The following is a 19,914-nucleotide window of genomic DNA, read 5'->3' on the forward strand; positions in this document are numbered from 1 at the left end:
CATGCAGTGAGGAGGCAGCCTGCCCTGCAGCTCTATAGTTCTTCGCCACCTGAGTAGACGAGAACCTACAGGCTTTGGAGGGGTGCTTAGGATCACCACGCCAGGTAGAAGCGCTCTGGGGACACAGCTGCATCGCCACAGAGCGCTCCACTGGGAGGACCACAGTGTACCCTTTAGCCGCGGCCCTGTCGAGGGTAGAGAATATCACGGGAAGTCAAAGGAGACTTCCAGGACCGCACGACCTCTTCATGCACCTCTGGGAAGAAAGGTACGCCCCCAAAAACCAATCGTCCAGCCTTGAGTGCTCGGGACAGGGCAGAGGGTTCCACTCGAGCTCGATGCTCGCAGCTACCCGGGAAAGCATGGCAGTCAATCAGACTCGGGCAGTGCTGGCACACCCGAAGGAGGCAGCACAGCCGAGTCTTCATCTCCAGAAGTCTCTAGCCCACCTTGTGATGCGCCGATAGACATGGTGTCATCTTCTGGAGCGCCGAATGAAACACGGGGCCTCACGGGTTGCAATGTGTAAGAGGGGGGTGTGATCAGAGGAAGAATCGTCGGGGCTTTGTTCCACACCGTGACCCTCAGATCACCCTGGCCACCAGCCAAAGTATCCCCTCTCGTGGAGGAAACAGATTGGGGTGTGGCAGAGGGGACTCTACCTCTATGGTGGTCATTGAGTCTCAATCGCAACATTGCGATGGTCATGTTCCCGCAATGAGAACATGACTCATCCGCGAACGCTGCCTGAGCGTGATTATGCCCAAACACGCCAGGCAGCGATTGTGCCCATCAAAAGACAACACCTGTCTACTGCACCCAGAAATACACAGGCTCTCGATCTTTAAAAAGACGTGCCACATGCAGCTCTTTTAGAGAGAAGAGAATAAAAGCTTGACAGTGTGTTGAAGCACCCAGGGATAAATACACTCACTGTTGGCAGATCACTGCACAGACCAGCAGCAGGTAATGTGATCTCGCTGGAACACGCCGTAACACCAACAGCACTGAGGAGTTGCTCATCTCATAGAACTCACAAAAGGCTTGCAGATGAGTGAAGAAAACTCTTGGCTCCGAAGCAAAAACATGATGCAAGATTGTTAGCAACATGTTGCTCCTTTTATACCCACGCGGTAGGGCGGAGTTGCGCTATGCAAATTCTGCAGACCCATGGCATTGTTTTGCCATTGGCTTGTTGTCTAGAACTCAAAGGTGATAGGCTTCTAAGCGAAACCCCCATTTCATCATTCACTGACGTAACTCGTGGTGACTGAACGAAAGGGAACTAAAAGTGGTCAATGTCACGGACATGATTATAAAATAGATTCTGGACCAATTTTTGACATTTAGTAGTTAGATAGTAGTTAATTTGCAATGAATCAAAACCATTTATTTTGTGAACATTATCTGACTTGACCCATTTTGAGGGCTTTCTTTAACCACCCCTCCAGAGCTGATGTGGGTCAGACAGCTGGAGGACACCAAATCACAAGCAGGTGCTTGGAGTCTGCAAATACTGTGCAGTGTCACAAAACTTCATCTAGGAGGCCAAGGCAAAATTAAAAGCCTCTAGTTGTTTCTTTTAGCATGTGTTTGTGCACCTGGTTGCCAAGAATTTCCTTATTAGTGTCCCTTCACACACCAGAGCTTGTTCTGAGCTAGAAAACCATCATACCATCAAACCATTCTATAAAATGTCAAATCAAAATGTCATTCAATATCCTTGCAAATAACTTTCTCAGCAGTTGACGAACATGATGTCATGTACATATACAGTAAGAATCTGATTTAATCTACTTTGTTTAGAAATCATAATATGCTGATTTGGTGCTTGAGAAACATTTATTATTATCAATATTGAAAACAGGTGTGCTGCTTAATGTTTTGGGGAACCTTTGATACATTTTATTCAGTATTCCTTGAAAGTAAAAAAAGCATTTATGTGAATTTTTCCCCCACCCCCCAGTTTTAATCAATTGAATGTATCCTAGCTGAATAAGACTATTATTTGTTTTCAAAAAAATCTTTGAATGGTAGTGTACATATGTGTAGGATAATTTTAAGAAAATAAACCCGAATGACTGTTTAGCAATAAAAATGGAAGCAATGAATTTAGGCACACTTGGAGTCTCAGGCTGTAACCATTTACTGTAAATCTTAATGTACATAATGTTTTTACAAAACATCATTCAATAAATCTGAATTGGCACAGAAACAGATGATAAGAACCACTGAAAGGATACAAAATGACTAATACATTTTTCTTTATGAAAATAAACAAAAAACATACAGTTTAAACCGTGTCGAATAGCACTTCAAAAATATTTTTAGTTTCAAGCTACATTTGAAGTCTACCAGCATTCTGTCTACAAAACATTATGAATTCATATCAATGCATGTTTATGCTAATTAAAATACAATACAGATCCAATATCCAAAGGCACAAGATACGACTAAAACAATAGGCTTTAAAAAAGAATATAGAGTATATACCATTAAGACATGGTCACAAAAGCGAACACTACAAGGCTCAAGTCAAATAACTACTCACACTTACATTGATATTACAAATGTACAAATTGACACTTTACAAGGTAACCGTCATCGATGCAGATTTTGGAAAAAAGCATTATGACTACTGAAATATCACGTTTTCTTTCTGCTCAAACAATTGAACACCAAATATTGAATATTGTATACAAAATGGTAGTTGCACATATCTGAAACGACATCCAACAAACGAATCAACCCATGCTATATTGATTCCCCCCCATATTTCTATTTGCACGGAAAACATGCAAGTAGCACAAAGAGCAATCTGGGACAGACAGCCAATATTGTCTTATGGATAAATGCGTCACTACAAACTCTCAGACTATGAAGTAATTGAGTTTGAGCAACAGCCCGTGGTTGCAAAAATGGAGAGAGTGAGATAAGCGGGAGACCATCTCGAGGGAAATGACATCAGAGAATGATATTGCAACCTAGTTTTTGTAACACAATAGGATTTATTTCGCTCCTTGTATTTCGTATGAACTGTTTATCGAAGGGTACATGCTTTAGCTTATTCCCTCGACTAACCCCCTCCCGTAGTTCATTATCTTCACTCATTCAGCTCATTGTCCACTGCAGTATAAAATGTTTTAATTCACATCATTTCATTTTGGAACATGTGAATCATCCGAAACAATATTGCACAAAGCCTATTAAAATGTTTGTTCCCTACAAAATGTTGGAATGGAGCAGCTTCGAGACTGATTGCCAGGTGCAATATCACATGGAGGAAGCGGATTTGTACGCAAGATACACGATCATTACAATCACCAAACAAAATAAATGCTACATATCTTCAATCAAGGCTCATGCCATAGTCACAAGATGTTCATAAACTTTGTTTTGGAGACTGTTAGGCACATACAACTATGGCATCAAGTTATGGAGAAAAATTCCATAGAATAATTCCAACAGCAATAAAATGGGAAAGGCTATGGAAATATCACCTTCCACTCTATTAAAACGTGACCCTTTTCATCCATATGTCACAATCAAAAGAACAATGTTAAACTAAAATAATTCACATACAGCTCTTTAGATCGAATTGACGAGTGGTTCGGAGAGCTGGGCAAGAGGCACAGTTTACAAAATTTAGCAGCATTACACACACAGCAGAAAAGAGGGCTAGGAAAACAGGGCTACTCTTCACATATACACTCATTAGATTAGTCACCATCCACGCACAACAGCCCATTAATAAGGTTTCATGGTTGTTTTGTGCCAGTCAGGTTCAGTGTTTTGTTTCCGCTCTGAACACACATGGAAGTAGTAACGCAGACTTTCACATTTTTTTTAGGAACGGTGCTCAGGGGGTCGAAGCTTCCCAGTTTATAACAGGTTTGTTTACAGTCAGAAGGGGCAGTTTGCTATAGTTCAGGCGCAGACATTAAATAGGAGAAAAAGAAGAAAAATAATAAAAAGAGATCAGTTATAGTTCAATGTTATGCAAAAAACATCACATTTGTACAATTAGATTCTTTTCGACACTGCCACAAAGTGGTTAAAAATAATATAATAAAAAATAATAATATGTTCAATGGAACAAATTCATTATAGTCACAGATAATAATGGGTTACTAATAAATAAAAAAGTCACTTTTTTATTTCGAGTTTATGTTTTTAAATTTAGAATTGTGATGTTCTTTCAGAAAGATTTGCATGTAAATCCAAATTCAAATGTGATATTACAACAATTGGAACAAACAAATGACTGTTTACTATTGTCTTTTTAGAGCTGCTTCACAGCAGAATTGAATTCTGTTTGTATCATTGAATCACTATTTTCCTGTTATCACTGTAAAGCTGATTTGAAACAATCTATTGTATGAAGCGCTAAATAAATAAAGGTGACTTGACTTGAATTTTAAAGTAACCCCAACAAATCAGAATGAACAAATATCAAAAGGCATTACACTTTTTGATAATGGAACACATCAGGGGTGCGTTTCCCGAAAGCATCGTTGGCCAACTATGGTCGCAAGTTCATCGCAATGTCCATTGAACTCTATTGGTAACGACGGAACTTGCGACCATAGTTGGCCAACGATGCTTTCGGGAAACGCACCCCAGATTTGTAATCTGTAACGAGACGTCAACAACAAAAGTACTGAGTGTGCAACAGGACTGTTATTATACATGTTTACATGTATGGAACGTTTTCACTCAATTGTAATTGACACAAGTCTTTTCTTCTTTCTCCCCCCTCTCTCCTTCTCTCCCTCATCTTCTTCTGGGTCTTGTAGAGAGGTAACAGCAGTGGTGGACTTGGGATGGTCCCCTGGTGTGCCCTCCCCTTCCTGCCCTGATCTGGTGTTTGGGGTTTGGGAAGGAGGTGCAGAAGTGTGGGTGTCATAGTTCATGGTAGAGGAAACTTGAGAGATAACTGGTGTTTGGACTGAGGAAGAGGAGGAAGAAGCTTCAAAGGTGTGCTCACTCATCTCAAAGTGTCCCAGACCCTCTTCCTCTTGCATGTGACTCAGGTAGTCTGGGAGGAGGAACTCACTAGGGCAACAAAAGGGAGAGAAGCGCCAATGTTCAGAAAATCATCACTGCCATCAATACTAACTTAACATGAGATAAAACTGACAAGTTTAATGATCTTTACAATGATATTTCACAATCTTAGTATCTTCATTGGCTTTTTAGCATAAAAGCTCAAACTTCTTAATGAAAAATGATGGGGCTAAAACACAAAAATAGGTTATTAAAATTTAAAAGTTATTGCTTTCAATCTCCTCTGTGAAGCCACAATCAGAGGATGTCAAACCACTCAGGCGCAAGTTTGTCAAAAAACAAAACAGTAATTTCTTATGATTAACCCAAGATTGTGTTCCAAGTTTGGTATACGAGTCTAAGATTCTTTGGATTTTTTTTTTCCACGAACAGCCAGTCCTTGCATGTTCATGTCTAGCAATAAACTTTGGCAAAATGTCCTCTGGCAAAACACTTCAGCTATCTAAACTAAAAGTCAAAATTGAAGCTTCAAAATTAGATTGAGGATTGTGGCTTGGCAGAAAAAGTGATATAGCAAGAAATTACAATTCAAACACTGATAGCTTAATCCATGAATAGGATTTAGATTCTAATGACATAATTTCCTATTTCTTTACAGTAAGTCGTTGCAGTCTCGACATTGATTTCCGAATTAAAAGTCCTTAGCACAAACTTTAAAGCAAAATATTGACAGGAATTAATTTTTTTCCAAAAGGATTTTTAAAAATGTCATGCGAGATGCCTAATTAACCCAGTTAGCACTTTTCAATTTGTACTTGTTTGTTCATCTTAAAATTACAATTAAACATTAAGTCCATCAAAGATCTCTGAAAAGTCTGGCTGCAATGCCGACCGTTTCTTGTAATCACAATAATAAAACTTCATCGGGATACACTACATGACCGCTCCCTCTCTTAAGAAGCACACGGCAGAGCCAAACTATTGCCTCAGCACTGTAGCTTTCATTGACACTGTTTATTTGTGCCTGACAAAGATGAATAGACCACAAAGATCCTAAGAGCGAGAGGGCTTAAATCAAATAAACAGTTGGATGAAATAAGGGAGTCTACGTGTAGCAGGAGCTCAATGCATAAATGCACCTGACTCCCTTCCCTCTGCTTTAATGAAGGGCTAGCGTCATGAAGATTACCTCAGAGGAATGTCTCTTACAGTCTCCTCAAAAATATAGACAATGATTCCACTAAGCTTTTTTGAGAACTTCACTTAAAAAACCTATTCAGGATAGGATTGATTTCCATGCCCGCTCCAACTGTTTACATCGCAAAGCTTCTTTTTCTAATACACAGTCCAACTCTCACTACTTCCAAAATGGAATCAAAGCCATGATTATTTCATTTAGAAAATACTTGTTTTCAAACAGGAAAGTCACTTAGTTTTTTTTTTTCTGAAGAACACATCTAAGAGAAATACACGTGCAATTTTAAGAATAGAATGCAAGAAAAACTGAAGGGTGTGCACGTGTGTTAAATCTATTCAGGAATAAATAAACATAAGCATAATACGGATCAGGACAGTCAATAGAGGAGGTTTCAGTGATTTCCTGAAAGCTCTATTCAGTAATTAACGGTCTTCCAAATAAAACACAATGGAACTGGGCGTTAGCCTGGACTGGGGTAAACCTGTTAAAACTCAGCAGGAAAGACATTTCATCTGATAGAAGAATTTTGTCAGTCACACCTCAACGAGAAAAACCTGTCATCTTCAGTCTTTAAAAATACATCTGTAACACTTTATAATAAGGTTATATTAGTTAACATTAGTTCATGCACTGGGTATCATGAATCAACTAACAATAAGCAATAATTACTACAGAATTCATTTATAGGTTATTGTTAATTTATAAATATACTATTTGTCATTGTTAATTAATGTATGTTCATAGTGTATTGAAGTTATATAAATTAACATTAGTTTATGTATTAAGAACATACATTAATACTGTTCAAAAGTGTGGGGTACAGTAAGATTTTTTTGATCAAGATAGAAAAAAAAAATTATGCAGCAAGGATGCATTAAATTTATCAAAAGTTACAGTAAATTTTTTTTTTTTTGACTGACTTATTACTGTTTCCACAAAAAATATTAACCAGCATAACCGTTTTCAACATTGATAATAATAAGAAAGTATTCATTCTTGAGCACCAAATCCGCATATTAGAATGATTTCTGAAGGATCATGTGACACTGAAGAATAGATTACAAGAATAAATTACATTTTAAAATATTTTCAAATAGAAAAGTTATTTTAAATTGTAATAATTTTTCACAATATATATATATATATATATTTATTTTTTTTTTTACTGTATTTAATCAAATAAATGCAGCCTTGTTGAGCACAACAGGCTTCATTTAAATTAATAAAAATACATGAATAAATTATTTAAAGGTAATGATCTTTGTTAATTCATGACACCCAATACTAACTAATGTCAACGAATTGAACCTTATTGTAAAGTGTTTCACCTTATACACATATTCTTCAATACAGTTAAATAACCCCCCCCCCCACCCCAATTCAAAAACGCATCTGCTACCTCCTCAACATGAGATGAGCGGCCGACCGTACAAAACTAAATTTGTACTTCTACATATTTTCTTAGAATGTTCAGCTCCTCCTCACCTGGTCTGGAAGTAGTTTGCTAGTTCTGACGCCTCATGGTTGAGACTCCTCAGGTGTACGATTAAATTGCCGGAGTTGGTAAACATGGCGCCGCACGTTTTGCACTCGTAAATCCGAGGCTTGCGGATGATGTGGCGAGACACCCTCATGTGGTGCTTATATTCACCGAAGGAAGTGAAAGTGGCGCTACAGATCTGGCACCGGAAACAGCGTTTACCTTCGTGCTTCAGCCGGTGCATCTTCAAGGAGTAAGCCCGCGTAAACTTTTTCCCGCAGCGGTCACACTGGAATGGCTTAATACCTGTAGAGGAAACCCATGAAAGATTACTGTCTACCATATCCATATCAGAAAACAGGAGATAATTAGCAAATAAAGATGATAATGAAGTTGAATGAGACTGAAATGAACATAAGAATGTCTTTGTTTGAGTTTATTGTGTGTTAACTGCTAAATAAAAGACGAAATAACCAAAAACATCGTCCTACTCATACAAATAAGTCAGGATGTTTATTGTGAAGGTTCACTCCAGCAATGTGTCACAATAGGCATGCTGGTCACATAACCCACAACTAAACCAATTGCATACAATCGCTTTCACCAGTCCATAACTAATCGCTGTGATGAGTTCTATTTGGACAATCAACAGCAAACAAAACGGCACCTCTGTATAAACTAACAAGTCGATTAGGGTGAATCATGTTGTACTCTTCTGCAAACAAGAAGTTTATGTAATACAGAGCCCGACATTAAGTCATTCCTGGATCCTGTCTAAAAGCTTACCACCTGTCTTCAGCTGTCCTAAAACATTTTAACAATAAAGCTTCAGTACATTAATCATTAGAAAAATGGGATGAGGCCAGTGCTTAAAGTGCTTGTAAATTAATAATTGCCGGATCCAAAACAACAATTAAAAGGCGCTGTGGCCGACACCGACCTTACAACTTCAGCTTTCCTTGAACATACAATGACATCAATAAACGGTGATAGCACAACTAAGAGCATCATTCACAAGTGTCTGCATGGCCCTAACAACAGCCTAGTGTATTATTCTGTATCGTATAGCTACGTTGAGACCAAATATCATTCAGTTGATCAGTGATATTTATCTCTCACCGATGACATCATTGCCTCTTTATTACACCGATTCTGACTGATCTAACTCCCGGTGCTCATGTCTCCTGCTATCCTGATTAGTATTAGCAGAATTGTCAAGAGGTGCAGTTTCATTTTCTTTATTTAATTTTTTTTAATCAGAAACACCATCAGCTTTACACGCGGATATGAAAAAAATTTATTTGCTTGACTGTCTTTTTGACATTTTTTCATATTTTTATTAAAATAATATGTCAGGTATATACACTCTCCATACTTTGCGCTGCACACTGTGCGCAAAACAAACACGCACACTGTGCGCAAAACAAACCCGCACATGCTCCGTCTCATGTAGACACGCACTATCACCATGCAGTGCACTTGTTAATTCCAGATTGTTTATTTTCCAGGATCGGGCAGGACATGGCTTAAATCAAGCACTGGGTGAGGCATCAGGAATATAAAGTGAATATAATATAGTGATTGAAGAAAGAAAGAAAAAATTCTTAGCATTCACATCATGCACTGTCACGGTCAGTGTGGAGTCCTGTAATAGCAGAGGCTCTCTCACCAGAGTGGATGAGCATGTGCTGTTTGAGATTCTGTATTCGAGTGAAGCGGACGCCACATGTAGGACACTGGAAGGGCCGTTCAGGACCGTTGAGTCCTGGGCGGGTGGAGGGACTGATGTACAGGTGGTATGGGTACTGGACATTCTCCAGCCTGGAGAAAAGCAACAAGAAAAAAAGAAAAGAGACTAATTAGATGATCCAATTACACACTGACTCTTAGTAGTCACTAATGAAGAGACTTGTAGAACTTTTCTATAAAAAAAATCTGTCTTGTCTCAAGTAATTATTTTACGTTGAAAAACTCTTAATAGAAATCTAAATGACTAAAAAGGAAACAGGGTGGCACATGTGCCTCCATATTCCCAAAGTTTTGGGATCAGTAAGAATTTGTTTTGAATTTGAATTAGTAAGGATGTTGAAAAAGAAATTTCTACTTCAAATAAATGTTCTTTAGAACTTTGCACTCATCAAACAATCCTGAAAAATATAAAAAAAACATTCAGCATGTTTTTTTCTACAAAAACATTAATAGCACAACAACTTTCAAGTGACACTGAAGACTGGAGTAATGCTGCTGAAAATCCAGCATTGGATCACAGGAATAAATTATATTTGAAAATACACTAAAACAGAAAACATTTATTTTAAATTGGAATAATATTTCACAATGTACAGAATTATACAGTTACTGGATTACAGCCTTGGTGAAAATAAGAGACTTCTTTAAAAAACATTTAAAAAATTGTACCGACCCCAAACTTTTGAATGGTAGTGTACCTATTAGGGGTGGAACGGTACATGTATTCGTATTGAACCGAAACGGTACAGGCGTCATGGTTCGGTGCATAAATTTACACGGAGAATACACGGTATAAAAATAAATAAAACTCACGTGCAAATTAATTAATGTAATGCGTAACTACTGTTAGATATGCAGGTTCTTTAGGGACACCTAATCTGTAGCCCCGCCTTAGCTCTGAAGCAGGCTGCGATGTAAAGATTGCAATGCTGGAATATGTTGTGTGTGTGTGTGTGTGTGTGTGTGTGTGTGTGTGTGTGTGTGTGTGTGTGTGTGTGTGTGTGTGAGAGAGAGAGAGAGAGAGAGAGAGAGAGAGAGAGAGAGAGAGAGAGAGAGAGAGAGAGAGAGAGAGAGAGAGAGAGAGAGAGAGAGAGAGAGAGAGAGAGAGAGAGAGAGAGAGAGAGAGAGAGAGAGAGAGGAAAAGTCGCAAAGTGTTTACTTATATTTGTGTGCGTGTGAGGCGCGGGCACGATCGAACAGTGGAAACATAAAAACATACTCCGTCATTTTGTTTATACAGGACATCATTCAAACTGTAAAGTGTTTAAGTTACTGTTAATTACAACTTTAAGGAAAACAAATATGTTAATCTGAAATGTAGCAAATTAATTTTCAATTCATTCAGGTACAATTACCAAACATATCTCAAGGTCTTTTTGTCTTTTTATTAATTTAATTAATAAACTAATTATATAAAACTATTGTCAGTGCACTACAAATAAACTGGTTCTATGCCTTTACTTTATTAATAAAACTTATTTAAAAATACAAAGCTTAAAGGAACACTCCACCGTTTTTTGAAATAGGGCTTATTCACCTTCTTTCCTACATTTAGATAGGTGGGCAAATGCATTTTTGTCGTGGGATTTCATGTGTTGCGTAATATCTCTGCGCCCAAGTAGCAGTGCTTCGCCTGTGCTTCCCCCTAATATAGTCCCAAGTCAATATCTGCCTAAGAAATCGCCTAGTGTTAATCTGCTTTGCTATTTGTACTCGTTGTGAATACGCAGGCCACAAGAAGTAATTAGGTGTTTTTCTGTTGTTTTTTTATCACTTTTACTCAGGCCATGCTAGCTGGCAACAAAGGATCCCATTCATTAAGCTAAGCTAAGCTAGCGCCGATCCTGTCAAACTAAAACAACGCATGCACTGAGACAAAAATGCATTTGCCCACCTATCTAAATGTAGGAAAGAAGGTGAATAAGCCCCATTTCAAAAAACGGTGGAGTGTTCCTTTAAGTAATTTATTTTCCTTTGGTGGTACAGCCTGAGACATGCACAAGACTTCTGCATTTTTGTTTTGCTTTTCCCTCCATTGTTCCGAACTCGTACCGAAACGTGATGTCTGAACCGAACCGTGACTTCTGTGTACCGTTCCATCCCTAGTACTTATATCACTATCTTCTTTAATCGTAGTGCAACAGATCGATTTATGGGTGTCCTGTTTGTCTTCACAAGACATAAATTTAAAAATCTGTTAAAGGGGTGCATTTTCAAATCTTTATATTATGTTTTTATATTTTTATTACCAAAAATAAATTATTTAGTCAAATGAATTATTTCATCCTCATTTTCACTTTCACTCTCTGTTACAAGGGGGGTTACCTCTTTCAGAAATGCAAGTAAATGCCCACTAATTTGATTGGTGAACTTAATCGCACCGTATCTATGTCCTCACTCGCAGCATGTGTGATGTGTTTTTTGATGCTCAAGATGGCCAGTGCCGTAACAGAGCCATATAGGTTTGAGCCTGAGTCAGAAGAAAATGAACCAAGGCAACTAAAACGATTGCAACAGTCTGTTTCAGCATGCTAATTGTAGTATGTTTTTATTGTAGAGTAACCTCTTAAATGTGTAAATATCAAGAACATTTTGATTTTCCATTTCATGACCCCTTGAAAGGAATACATGTAAATTTGGGTAGGAATTTAAAGAAAGTGCCACGAAAGAAAGTGTATTTGCAGTACTGCTACAATTTCCTCTGTCCACAGATATCACCCCAAAAAGATTTAAGGCTAACATATAACACATTTAGTCAGGCATATCAAGTTGTCATATAAAAGCAGACTCCTACTCCTGAGATGGACAGCAGTGTCTTTTTTTCGATCCCATTTGTTTTGCATCATACCATTTCCCTTCTCTTCCAGTATTCCAAAAGGCAAATTCATGTCCAAGAAGTTTCCAGAAAGCCTGCCAACTAGCTTCTCTGGCCTCTTGGCAATAAATCTTCATTCTAATAGTCACTACAATATCACAGAAGCCTCTACTGCATATAAATAAGTATACATGAGGAAAGACGATGATGAGAAGTCTAAAAAATGATGTCCCTCCTCAGAGGGGCCCTTTAGTTCAATCATAAAAGTGAGACACAGTAAAAGGATACTCTGTAAAAACAACCCAGACACTCAAAGGGGTCTTACCTCTCATCCTCCTCCATGTGACCAGTAGTGTTTGGAGTGCCCTGCATGGACTGGAGACCCTCCGTCACCCCCTCATCCATGGAGCCTGAAGAGAGAGCAAAACGTTGTTTTTGAACCTCTTCTCCAGTAAAACTGTGTCTCAATATTGTGTTGTTTATTTTAAACAGATACTGCCTCTGTAGTTCTCAAAAGTGCATGAAATAATCAAAGAGTAAAGTTCTGATAAATATGAGGTAACTATGTAATTTTCAATTAATGACTTAAAGGGTTAGTTCACCCAAAAATGAAAATTCTGTCAGTATTTACTCACCCTCATGCTGTTCCAACCCTGTAAAACTTTTGTTCATCTTCGGAACACAAATTAAGATATTTTTGATGAAATCTGAGAGCTTGCTCACTCCTTCATAGGCTGCTAGGTAATCGATATCTGCCAGCCCAGAAAGTTAGTAAATACAATGTTAAAATAGTCCAAGTGACTACAGTGGCTCAACCTTAAGTTTATCAAGCAACGAGAATAATTTTTATGCGCAAAAAACACCAAAAATAACGATTTTATTCAACTATTCATTTTATTCCGTGTGGGCCTCTGATGTGAGTTCACGAGAGCGTCATGACGCATGCGCGAGAACTGAGAAGATGGCGCTCATGATCATTTGATGGGAAAGTGTGAAAAGTAAGCCATTAATTTTGCGGCATTGGTAAGGCACTTTTACGTTTTCTCCTTGGTTTCTCACGATTCGGACATCCAGGAAATGCACACTTTAGAACCATTTTAAACACTAAATCGAGACCCATCTGCATCATCTTCTCAGTTCTCGCGCATGCGTCGTGGCGCTCTCTCGTGAACTCACATCAGAGGCCCACAAAGAAGAAAATTAATAGTTGAATAAAGTCATTATTTTGGGGGTTTTTTTGCACACAAAAAGTATTCTCGTCGCTTGATAAACCTAAGGTTGAGCCACTGTAGTCACTTTTTAAAGACTATTTTAACAATGTCTTTACTAACTTTTCTGGGCCGGCAGATGCAATTACATAGCAGCCTATGAAGGAGTGAGCCAGCTCTCAGATATCATCAAAAATATCTTAATTTGTGTTCCGAAGATGAACAAAAGTCTTACGGGGTTGGAACAGCATGAGGGTGAGTAATTACTGACAGAATTTTCATTTTTGGGTGAACTAACCCTTTTAACTGTCATGTGCAATTATCAAGAAATTTTTTTTTATAATATGTTTCATAATTAACATCATAACATAATTTTCCAAAATGTTTTAAATATACACTACCATTCAAAAGTCGGGTTGGTACATTAAAAAAAAAAAAAAAAAAGTTTTTAAAAGAAGTCTCTTATGCTCACCAAAACTGCATTTATTTGATCAAAACACAGTAAAGCAGTTGCATTTTTCATGATTCTTTGATCAATAGAAAGTAAAAAAAAAAGCAAAAAAAAAGCATTTATTTAATCTTTTGTAATGTTATTTCTGACATGACAACTTTTGGAGTGTTTGGCATGGTAATGGATATTACAATGTTGATATGTTTGGTCTTGGTGGAATAGATCTGCTACGCTGCTGCTGCAGAGCAAGTACGGGACTTGCAACTGCCAATACATACACAACACGCTGCTGAGAGCAAGTAAGGTTGCAGTGCCAGAGACAAACGTTTGGAATACCAACTACTTAAATCAATCAGAATACTATAAAGACTGTTACCAATAAAATTGTATCATTAACAAAAGCCATCTTTATACAGCAAAGGTGGAACAGAAGCTAAATTTGAAATATCATAAATGTTTATTTACTGTTTAATGTTACTCATAATTATCAAATTAACAGGAACTCATTACAGGGTCATTTCATGCTCTTGATATTGTAATAGAATATATAAAATTGTTTATGTGTTTGGGGAAACTGCATGTCATATTCTGGCTGCACAGATAAAACAAGAACCATTTATGAATTATTTTAATGCTTTTTAGACTTTAGAAAATTAATACTTCACATAATCTTATCAGCACGATGAAAACATTATATAATAACTGGAATAAACTGTATACAGAAAGAGAGCAGAGAATGTGACTGATTGTGAAGCTGTCCATAACTTGGGTCTAGAGCGAGTTTAAGCACTCTCACAAACACTCACGTTAAAATCACAGAAGCTGACGACACTGCGACATGATTCTCTTACATCGAATTTGCATTTTGTTGTTTATGATGGGTGAATTTGCGAGTTTCAGTAAGAATTCAGTCAGACAGCGTGTGTACTGAATAAAAGTCTTTTCAGTTTCAGTGATGACTACTCTGAACGCTTCTGATTGGTCATCACATTCATAAGCTCAACAGAAACGCGTGTGATTGGTTAAAATGCTCAACGCTGCTGCAACGAAATCTGATGGAATGCCGCAGTCAGATGGATCGAATGAGTGTTAAGTATTGTAGTTTGTTTAACCAATATTTTTACTTAAACATAATATTCCATTATATAAATATTTTGAAACTGATTTCCACGACTTTTCCAAAACTTTCTGGGTTTATTTATTTTTCCAAAACTTTTCCAGGCCTTGAAATTGCTATTTTAAAATTCCATTACTTTTCCAGGTTTTTCCATGACCGTACGAACCCTGTATCTAGAGTTTCATGACAGAACTTTGTATAAATGTTTTTACTGTCACTTTGATTAATTTAATGTGTTCTTGCTCAATAAAAGTATAATTTCTTTAAAAAAAAACAAAAAAACATACTTACCCGAACGTTGTGAACAGTAGACCTTGTAATAACCATGTAATACAGACCTTAAATACATGCTCATCACAGAGTAAGTGGAATCAAGAAATTTTATGTATGAACGTAAGGAGTCTTACCAATGGATGAGGACTGGGGGCTGATGAGTAGATCTTCTTGGGTGTGTTCATTGCCAGGAACCGTCTGCTGGTCACTCAGAGAACTGTGTGGAGCACTGACCGGCTGAGAAGCCTCTTCATGCACTTCTTCATCACTCAGCCTCTCCACCTTCACCTGCACATCATCTTCTTCCTCCTCCTCTACCCCTGCCGCACCCCCAACCCCCAGGCTGCGCGGGCCCTCGCAGGCGAGATACTCCACCAGTGCCCGTCCACTAGAGTCCTGCCCAGACGCTCCGGATGCTTCCAGGAGACCTTCAGGTAGTTTTGACTTCTCTGGCGTAAACCTCCGGTCCACACCAAAGGGGTATGTCCAGGAGAAGGCCAGAGATGGTTCCAGAGCCTGCGCTGAACTCTCTGGGAAGGAGGAAGAGGAGGGAGAGGGGTTGGGGACTTGTGGAGAGGTAGAGGATGCTGGTTGTGGGCTCGCAAAGCCTTTGCGCTTGCGCCTAGATTCGCGGCACACAGGGATGGGCCGCTCCGGTACACTGCACTCGGATGAGACCGGAGACGGTGAGAGGGCATCTACAGGGGCGAGGGTGCAGCTCGCATGGCCTTCAGGTGGCTCTTGGGGCCTGTGTAAACCAGGGGGCAGGGTGCTACCAGGGCCTCCTGCTCCCGAGGATGCAGAGTTCCACAGGATACTGGACTTCATGAACTCAGAGCAAGTGTTGGCTACAGCAAACATCTGCATGTAGCTAGCCGCCGCGAGTACATCGATTATATTCTCCGTACTAATGGACAGGGTGGACGTGTAGGCGTATTCCAGAAGAGGGGCGAAACCAGCGACAGTCACGTGTTGAAGATCCAGCACATGTTTGTTATCTTCACCTACAATCACAGTGTCTTCTTCAGCCGGCTTCCCAGACAGCTTCGCTCGAAGGAAGTCACTACAGCAGGCTAGTACTACTTTGTGGGCTGAGAACAGCTGGCCCTGTACACGAATGGTAACGTCACAGAAGTGGCCCTCACTGCGCAGGGTGTTAAGCTTATCCAAAAGCTCCTGGCTGTGGCTGGGGGAGTTGTGAGTGAAGGTTTTCACACCCATCCTTCACAGTAGGACGCCTGGGCTGCCTGGACATAATAAGATACATTAGTTTCACAAAATGGCTACCATTTATATGCAAACTACAACAGGTTTTTGAAGTAATCAAATTGTAATTGAATATTTGAAGTAGGGATGCAAGTTTGCAGGAATATACATAATTGACTGTCATTAAAGTATCATTAAAAACATGAAGAGAACTCCAAATACCATGCACACATAGCCTATTTTTAAATTATAATTTAATAACATATTTATAATATTATATAATATTATATTAATAATATAAATAATAAATAAAATAATAATATAAATTATATTAATAATATAAATTATATTTTATATATTTTAAATAAATGTTAAATACAAACTGCATCATTACAGAATACATTTGTGCTAAAGTTGATTTAATGAAAATAGATTAAATAAAATAGAAAAATAGAAAATAGGTTAAAAATAAAATTATTTATGTTATTATTCTAAAAAAAAAAATCCCCTAAAAGTTCTCCCAAGTAATAGTTTATCAATCTCACTGTCACTGGCAAGGAATATTCTTCCTCACTGCTGATCTAGCAGAGCTAGATATACAGACAGAAGACACAAGGCTTTACACCTTCAGCACTTTTTCATTTCCAGTGGTCCTTATGACACAAAGCACAAGCACATACTTAGAATGATTCAGAGCTAAAGAATCCTGATTTTGTAACTTTTCCAAGCCCAAACATACTCCCTCAAATAACATCTGCCGAAAATTGGTTTAGAATTGCTTGGATCCAACTGACAGCTAACAGAGTGATGGCAGATATGTCTAAACTACACAGATGTCCAAATGAGTCTGTCTCAGTTTAGAGAGAAAGAGTTCATCTTTGGTCCTTGACTCGCAATGTTAAACATTTACAACTGCAGTGTCTAATCAAACAAGGAGATGAAGTAAGCTACGAAACATCTAAGAAATTCACTTAATTCTTAGAAAGATTATACTTTGAGTTCTTAGAACGGTAAGCTGCATTCCACACAGTGACAGAGACTTTACAAGATTTTTGGGACAAATGAAAGCGTAGAGCTATAAAATAGGTTTACAAAAAAACCCTTTGCCTCTGCAGATTTCTGATTTATTGCTCCAGCAGTAACTGGACGCCACGGTTGAAATACTGATAAAAACCCTACCACCGCTTTTAAAGGTGTCAAGCCCGTTTTTTTTTTTTTTTTAACTGTTTTTTTTAAACTGTTTTTTTTTTTTTTTTACTTTTTTTTTAAAAACTTTAAAGAGTTATCGGCGGGCTGTGAAAAATTTGAAAAAAAAAAGAAAAAAGAAAAAAAAAAGATTCTTTTAACAATGTTCAATGTGGTAACTTATAAATTAAAAGTAAAAATTAGAATCCATGAAATCAGATTCAGATTATATCAGATTATTGGTTAGGTTTACAGACTATATCTAACATTATAATATATATATATATATATATATATATATATATATAAATGAGTTAAAAATTATATATTTTCAACAAAGAAAGTTATGGAAGTCCATTTCTTTGCCAAAGCAATGGCACGAAACACAACGGTAAAGAACTGTCATGTTATTATGAGAAGTTTAATCGGTTCATTATGAAACTGGCAGGACAGATTCTATAGATAATGAATGGGAAACATTGAATTATGAATTAGTATCTAATATTTTTTATTATTATTTATGACAATTCCCCAAATATTTAAATAATAATAAACGAGTCACACAGTATAAAATTGTATACATGAAAAACAAAGCAACCGTTAGAAGGCATCGCTTGCACTAATATTCTTTCGTTCAAAGTTAATATCTCTTTTTTCCCCAGAAGAAAATGAGTCGTAGTGGTTTGGGAAAACATGAGGGTGAATATGAGACAATTTTAATTTTGTGGTGAAGGCCTCCCAAAACAAATATAAAGATGCCAGTTTCGAAATGTATAACGATTAAAATTTAAATTATCCGTGGATTGTCCATGTAAAGGCCTCATTATACTTCTGCGTCGGACCTACGCCGGAGCCTATACGCCGTTATGCTTCTGTGTCGTTGTCCGCGTTGACGCGCACCTAGGGAGCATGTGAAACACCGAGGGAGGGGTTCTGGCAGACCAATCACAGCGCTTGTGTCCGCGTAGAATTGACGCGTTGTTACATTTTTGGAGAGGTGCACGTCAGGGTACGCCGTAGGGTACGCGCGCTACACACAGCCTACGACGTAGCTACGGCGGCAGTTCGACGCAGAAGTATAAAACAGGCTTAAAAATATTTTAGCTCAGGGAAAATGTAGCAAAAGTAGATACACTGAAATCTTAGTCAATATAAAATGCAGAATTTAAGACATAATTCATCCATAAGTAATGAATGGAGAGGAAGTTGCAGGAGACAATGACATCTCGTTGATGATTAAACTTATCCTCAGGGAACGTTAAAGGGGCGTGGCTTTACACACGAGTTGCTTTTGTTTGAGAAACAAATCACAAGCATGCATTCTATAGCAGCCGTGACAATATCATTCACACCCCCCATATAAAAGGTTTAGATTCACGCATTTAGTGCACACTTAATTCCTGATCCCCAAAAGCTGCGTATTTTGACAGGTTTAATGTGGCCTGCTATTGTGCGGTGTGTAAAGTAAATTAGAGAGTAAGGTTACAATGTATATATGAAAAATCCAAGAGTTAACAATGAGACATTACTAGAAACTTATATACTCAAATATACTCAAGAAGAATAGTAAAACTTGTGCTTTACCGTTTACAGCCAAAAAAAAAACAACGTCCAGCTAACCTGCAGCATTCATTGGCTAGCTGGCTAATCTCTGACGATGACTACAACAGTGTCGTCAGTGTCAACACAGTGTACAAAACATTACTCGAGTTGGATGAATGTCTTTCAAGCTCACCGGTAACAAAGAAGAACGGTCGAATCCGGTGAAATGTTATACAACTATGATGAGCGCATGAATGTGAGCCAGCAGCGAGCTAACTAGCTGCTAGCATTCTGACACTTGCTCAGAAGTACTGTCGCTTGTTGAAAGCAGAGTCACATCCCGATAAATCACGAAGTCGAGGGCCCCCCGTTTGTATTAAAGGGCAAAGTCATACAAAAAGAAGCCCGCTCAAAATTGCATTATGTATAAAATGCATTGGTATCTCCTCTGACAGGTTTGAGGCTGATGTTTACATACTGTATCCCAGAATGCTTTTCACGGGGCTTGTGCGACTGACCTTTCATTTTTTAGTGATGACCTCAAAAGCGCTGTGATGACGCAGTAACACAAAATAAAAGCATGATTTACATTTTTGTAAACCATTTGTAGAGTATTTAAGAGTTTCGTTTCAGACTACAGCATTATATGTTACTGGTTCTAGAAAGCTCACCTGTCAAGTGTT

At 38.1% G+C, this 19,914-nt stretch overlaps 1 protein-coding gene across 3 annotated transcripts; it reads right to left on the reverse strand.

Annotated features, from left to right (window-relative positions):
• Positions 1-2,130: 2,130 nt before the first annotated feature.
• On the reverse strand, positions 2,131-19,731 carry zbtb44 (zinc finger and BTB domain containing 44). Of its 3 annotated transcripts, none has more exons than XM_084113370.1 (6): positions 19,425-19,731; positions 15,433-16,541; positions 12,575-12,659; positions 9,355-9,506; positions 7,691-7,991; positions 2,131-5,055 (listed from the first exon to the last, which is right to left on the reverse strand). In XM_084113370.1, the coding sequence occupies exons 2-6, from the start codon at positions 16,517-16,519 to the stop codon at positions 4,713-4,715; spliced, it is 1,968 nt and encodes a 655-aa protein (XP_083969496.1). In that variant the 5' UTR covers positions 16,520-16,541; positions 19,425-19,731; the 3' UTR covers positions 2,131-4,712. The 3 variants fall into 3 exon arrangements, with proteins under 3 accessions (XP_083969496.1, XP_083969495.1, XP_083969497.1); XM_084113369.1 differs by having other exon boundaries at positions 15,433-16,545; XM_084113371.1 differs by having other exon boundaries at positions 4,895-5,055; positions 7,908-7,991; positions 15,433-16,545.
• Between the last annotated feature and the right edge of the window lie 183 nt (positions 19,732-19,914).

Source organism: Abramis brama (assembly GCF_963993115.1).
Source record: "Abramis brama genome assembly, chromosome: 5".
Lineage (NCBI taxonomy): Eukaryota > Metazoa > Chordata > Actinopteri > Cypriniformes > Leuciscidae > Abramis > Abramis brama.

Coding starts and splice junctions, on each gene's coding strand:
- zbtb44 (XM_084113370.1), bottom strand. CDS start 16,519: ATGGGTGTGAAAACCTTCACTCACAACTCCCCCAGCCACAGCCAGGAG. Junction 12,660..15,432: donor CCCCCAGTCCTCATCCATTG/GTAAGACTCCTT, acceptor CTCTCTCTTCAG/GCTCCATGGATGAGGGGGTG. Junction 5,056..7,690: donor GCAAACTACTTCCAGACCAG/GTGAGGAGGAGC, acceptor TTGTTGCCCTAG/TGAGTTCCTCCTCCCAGACT.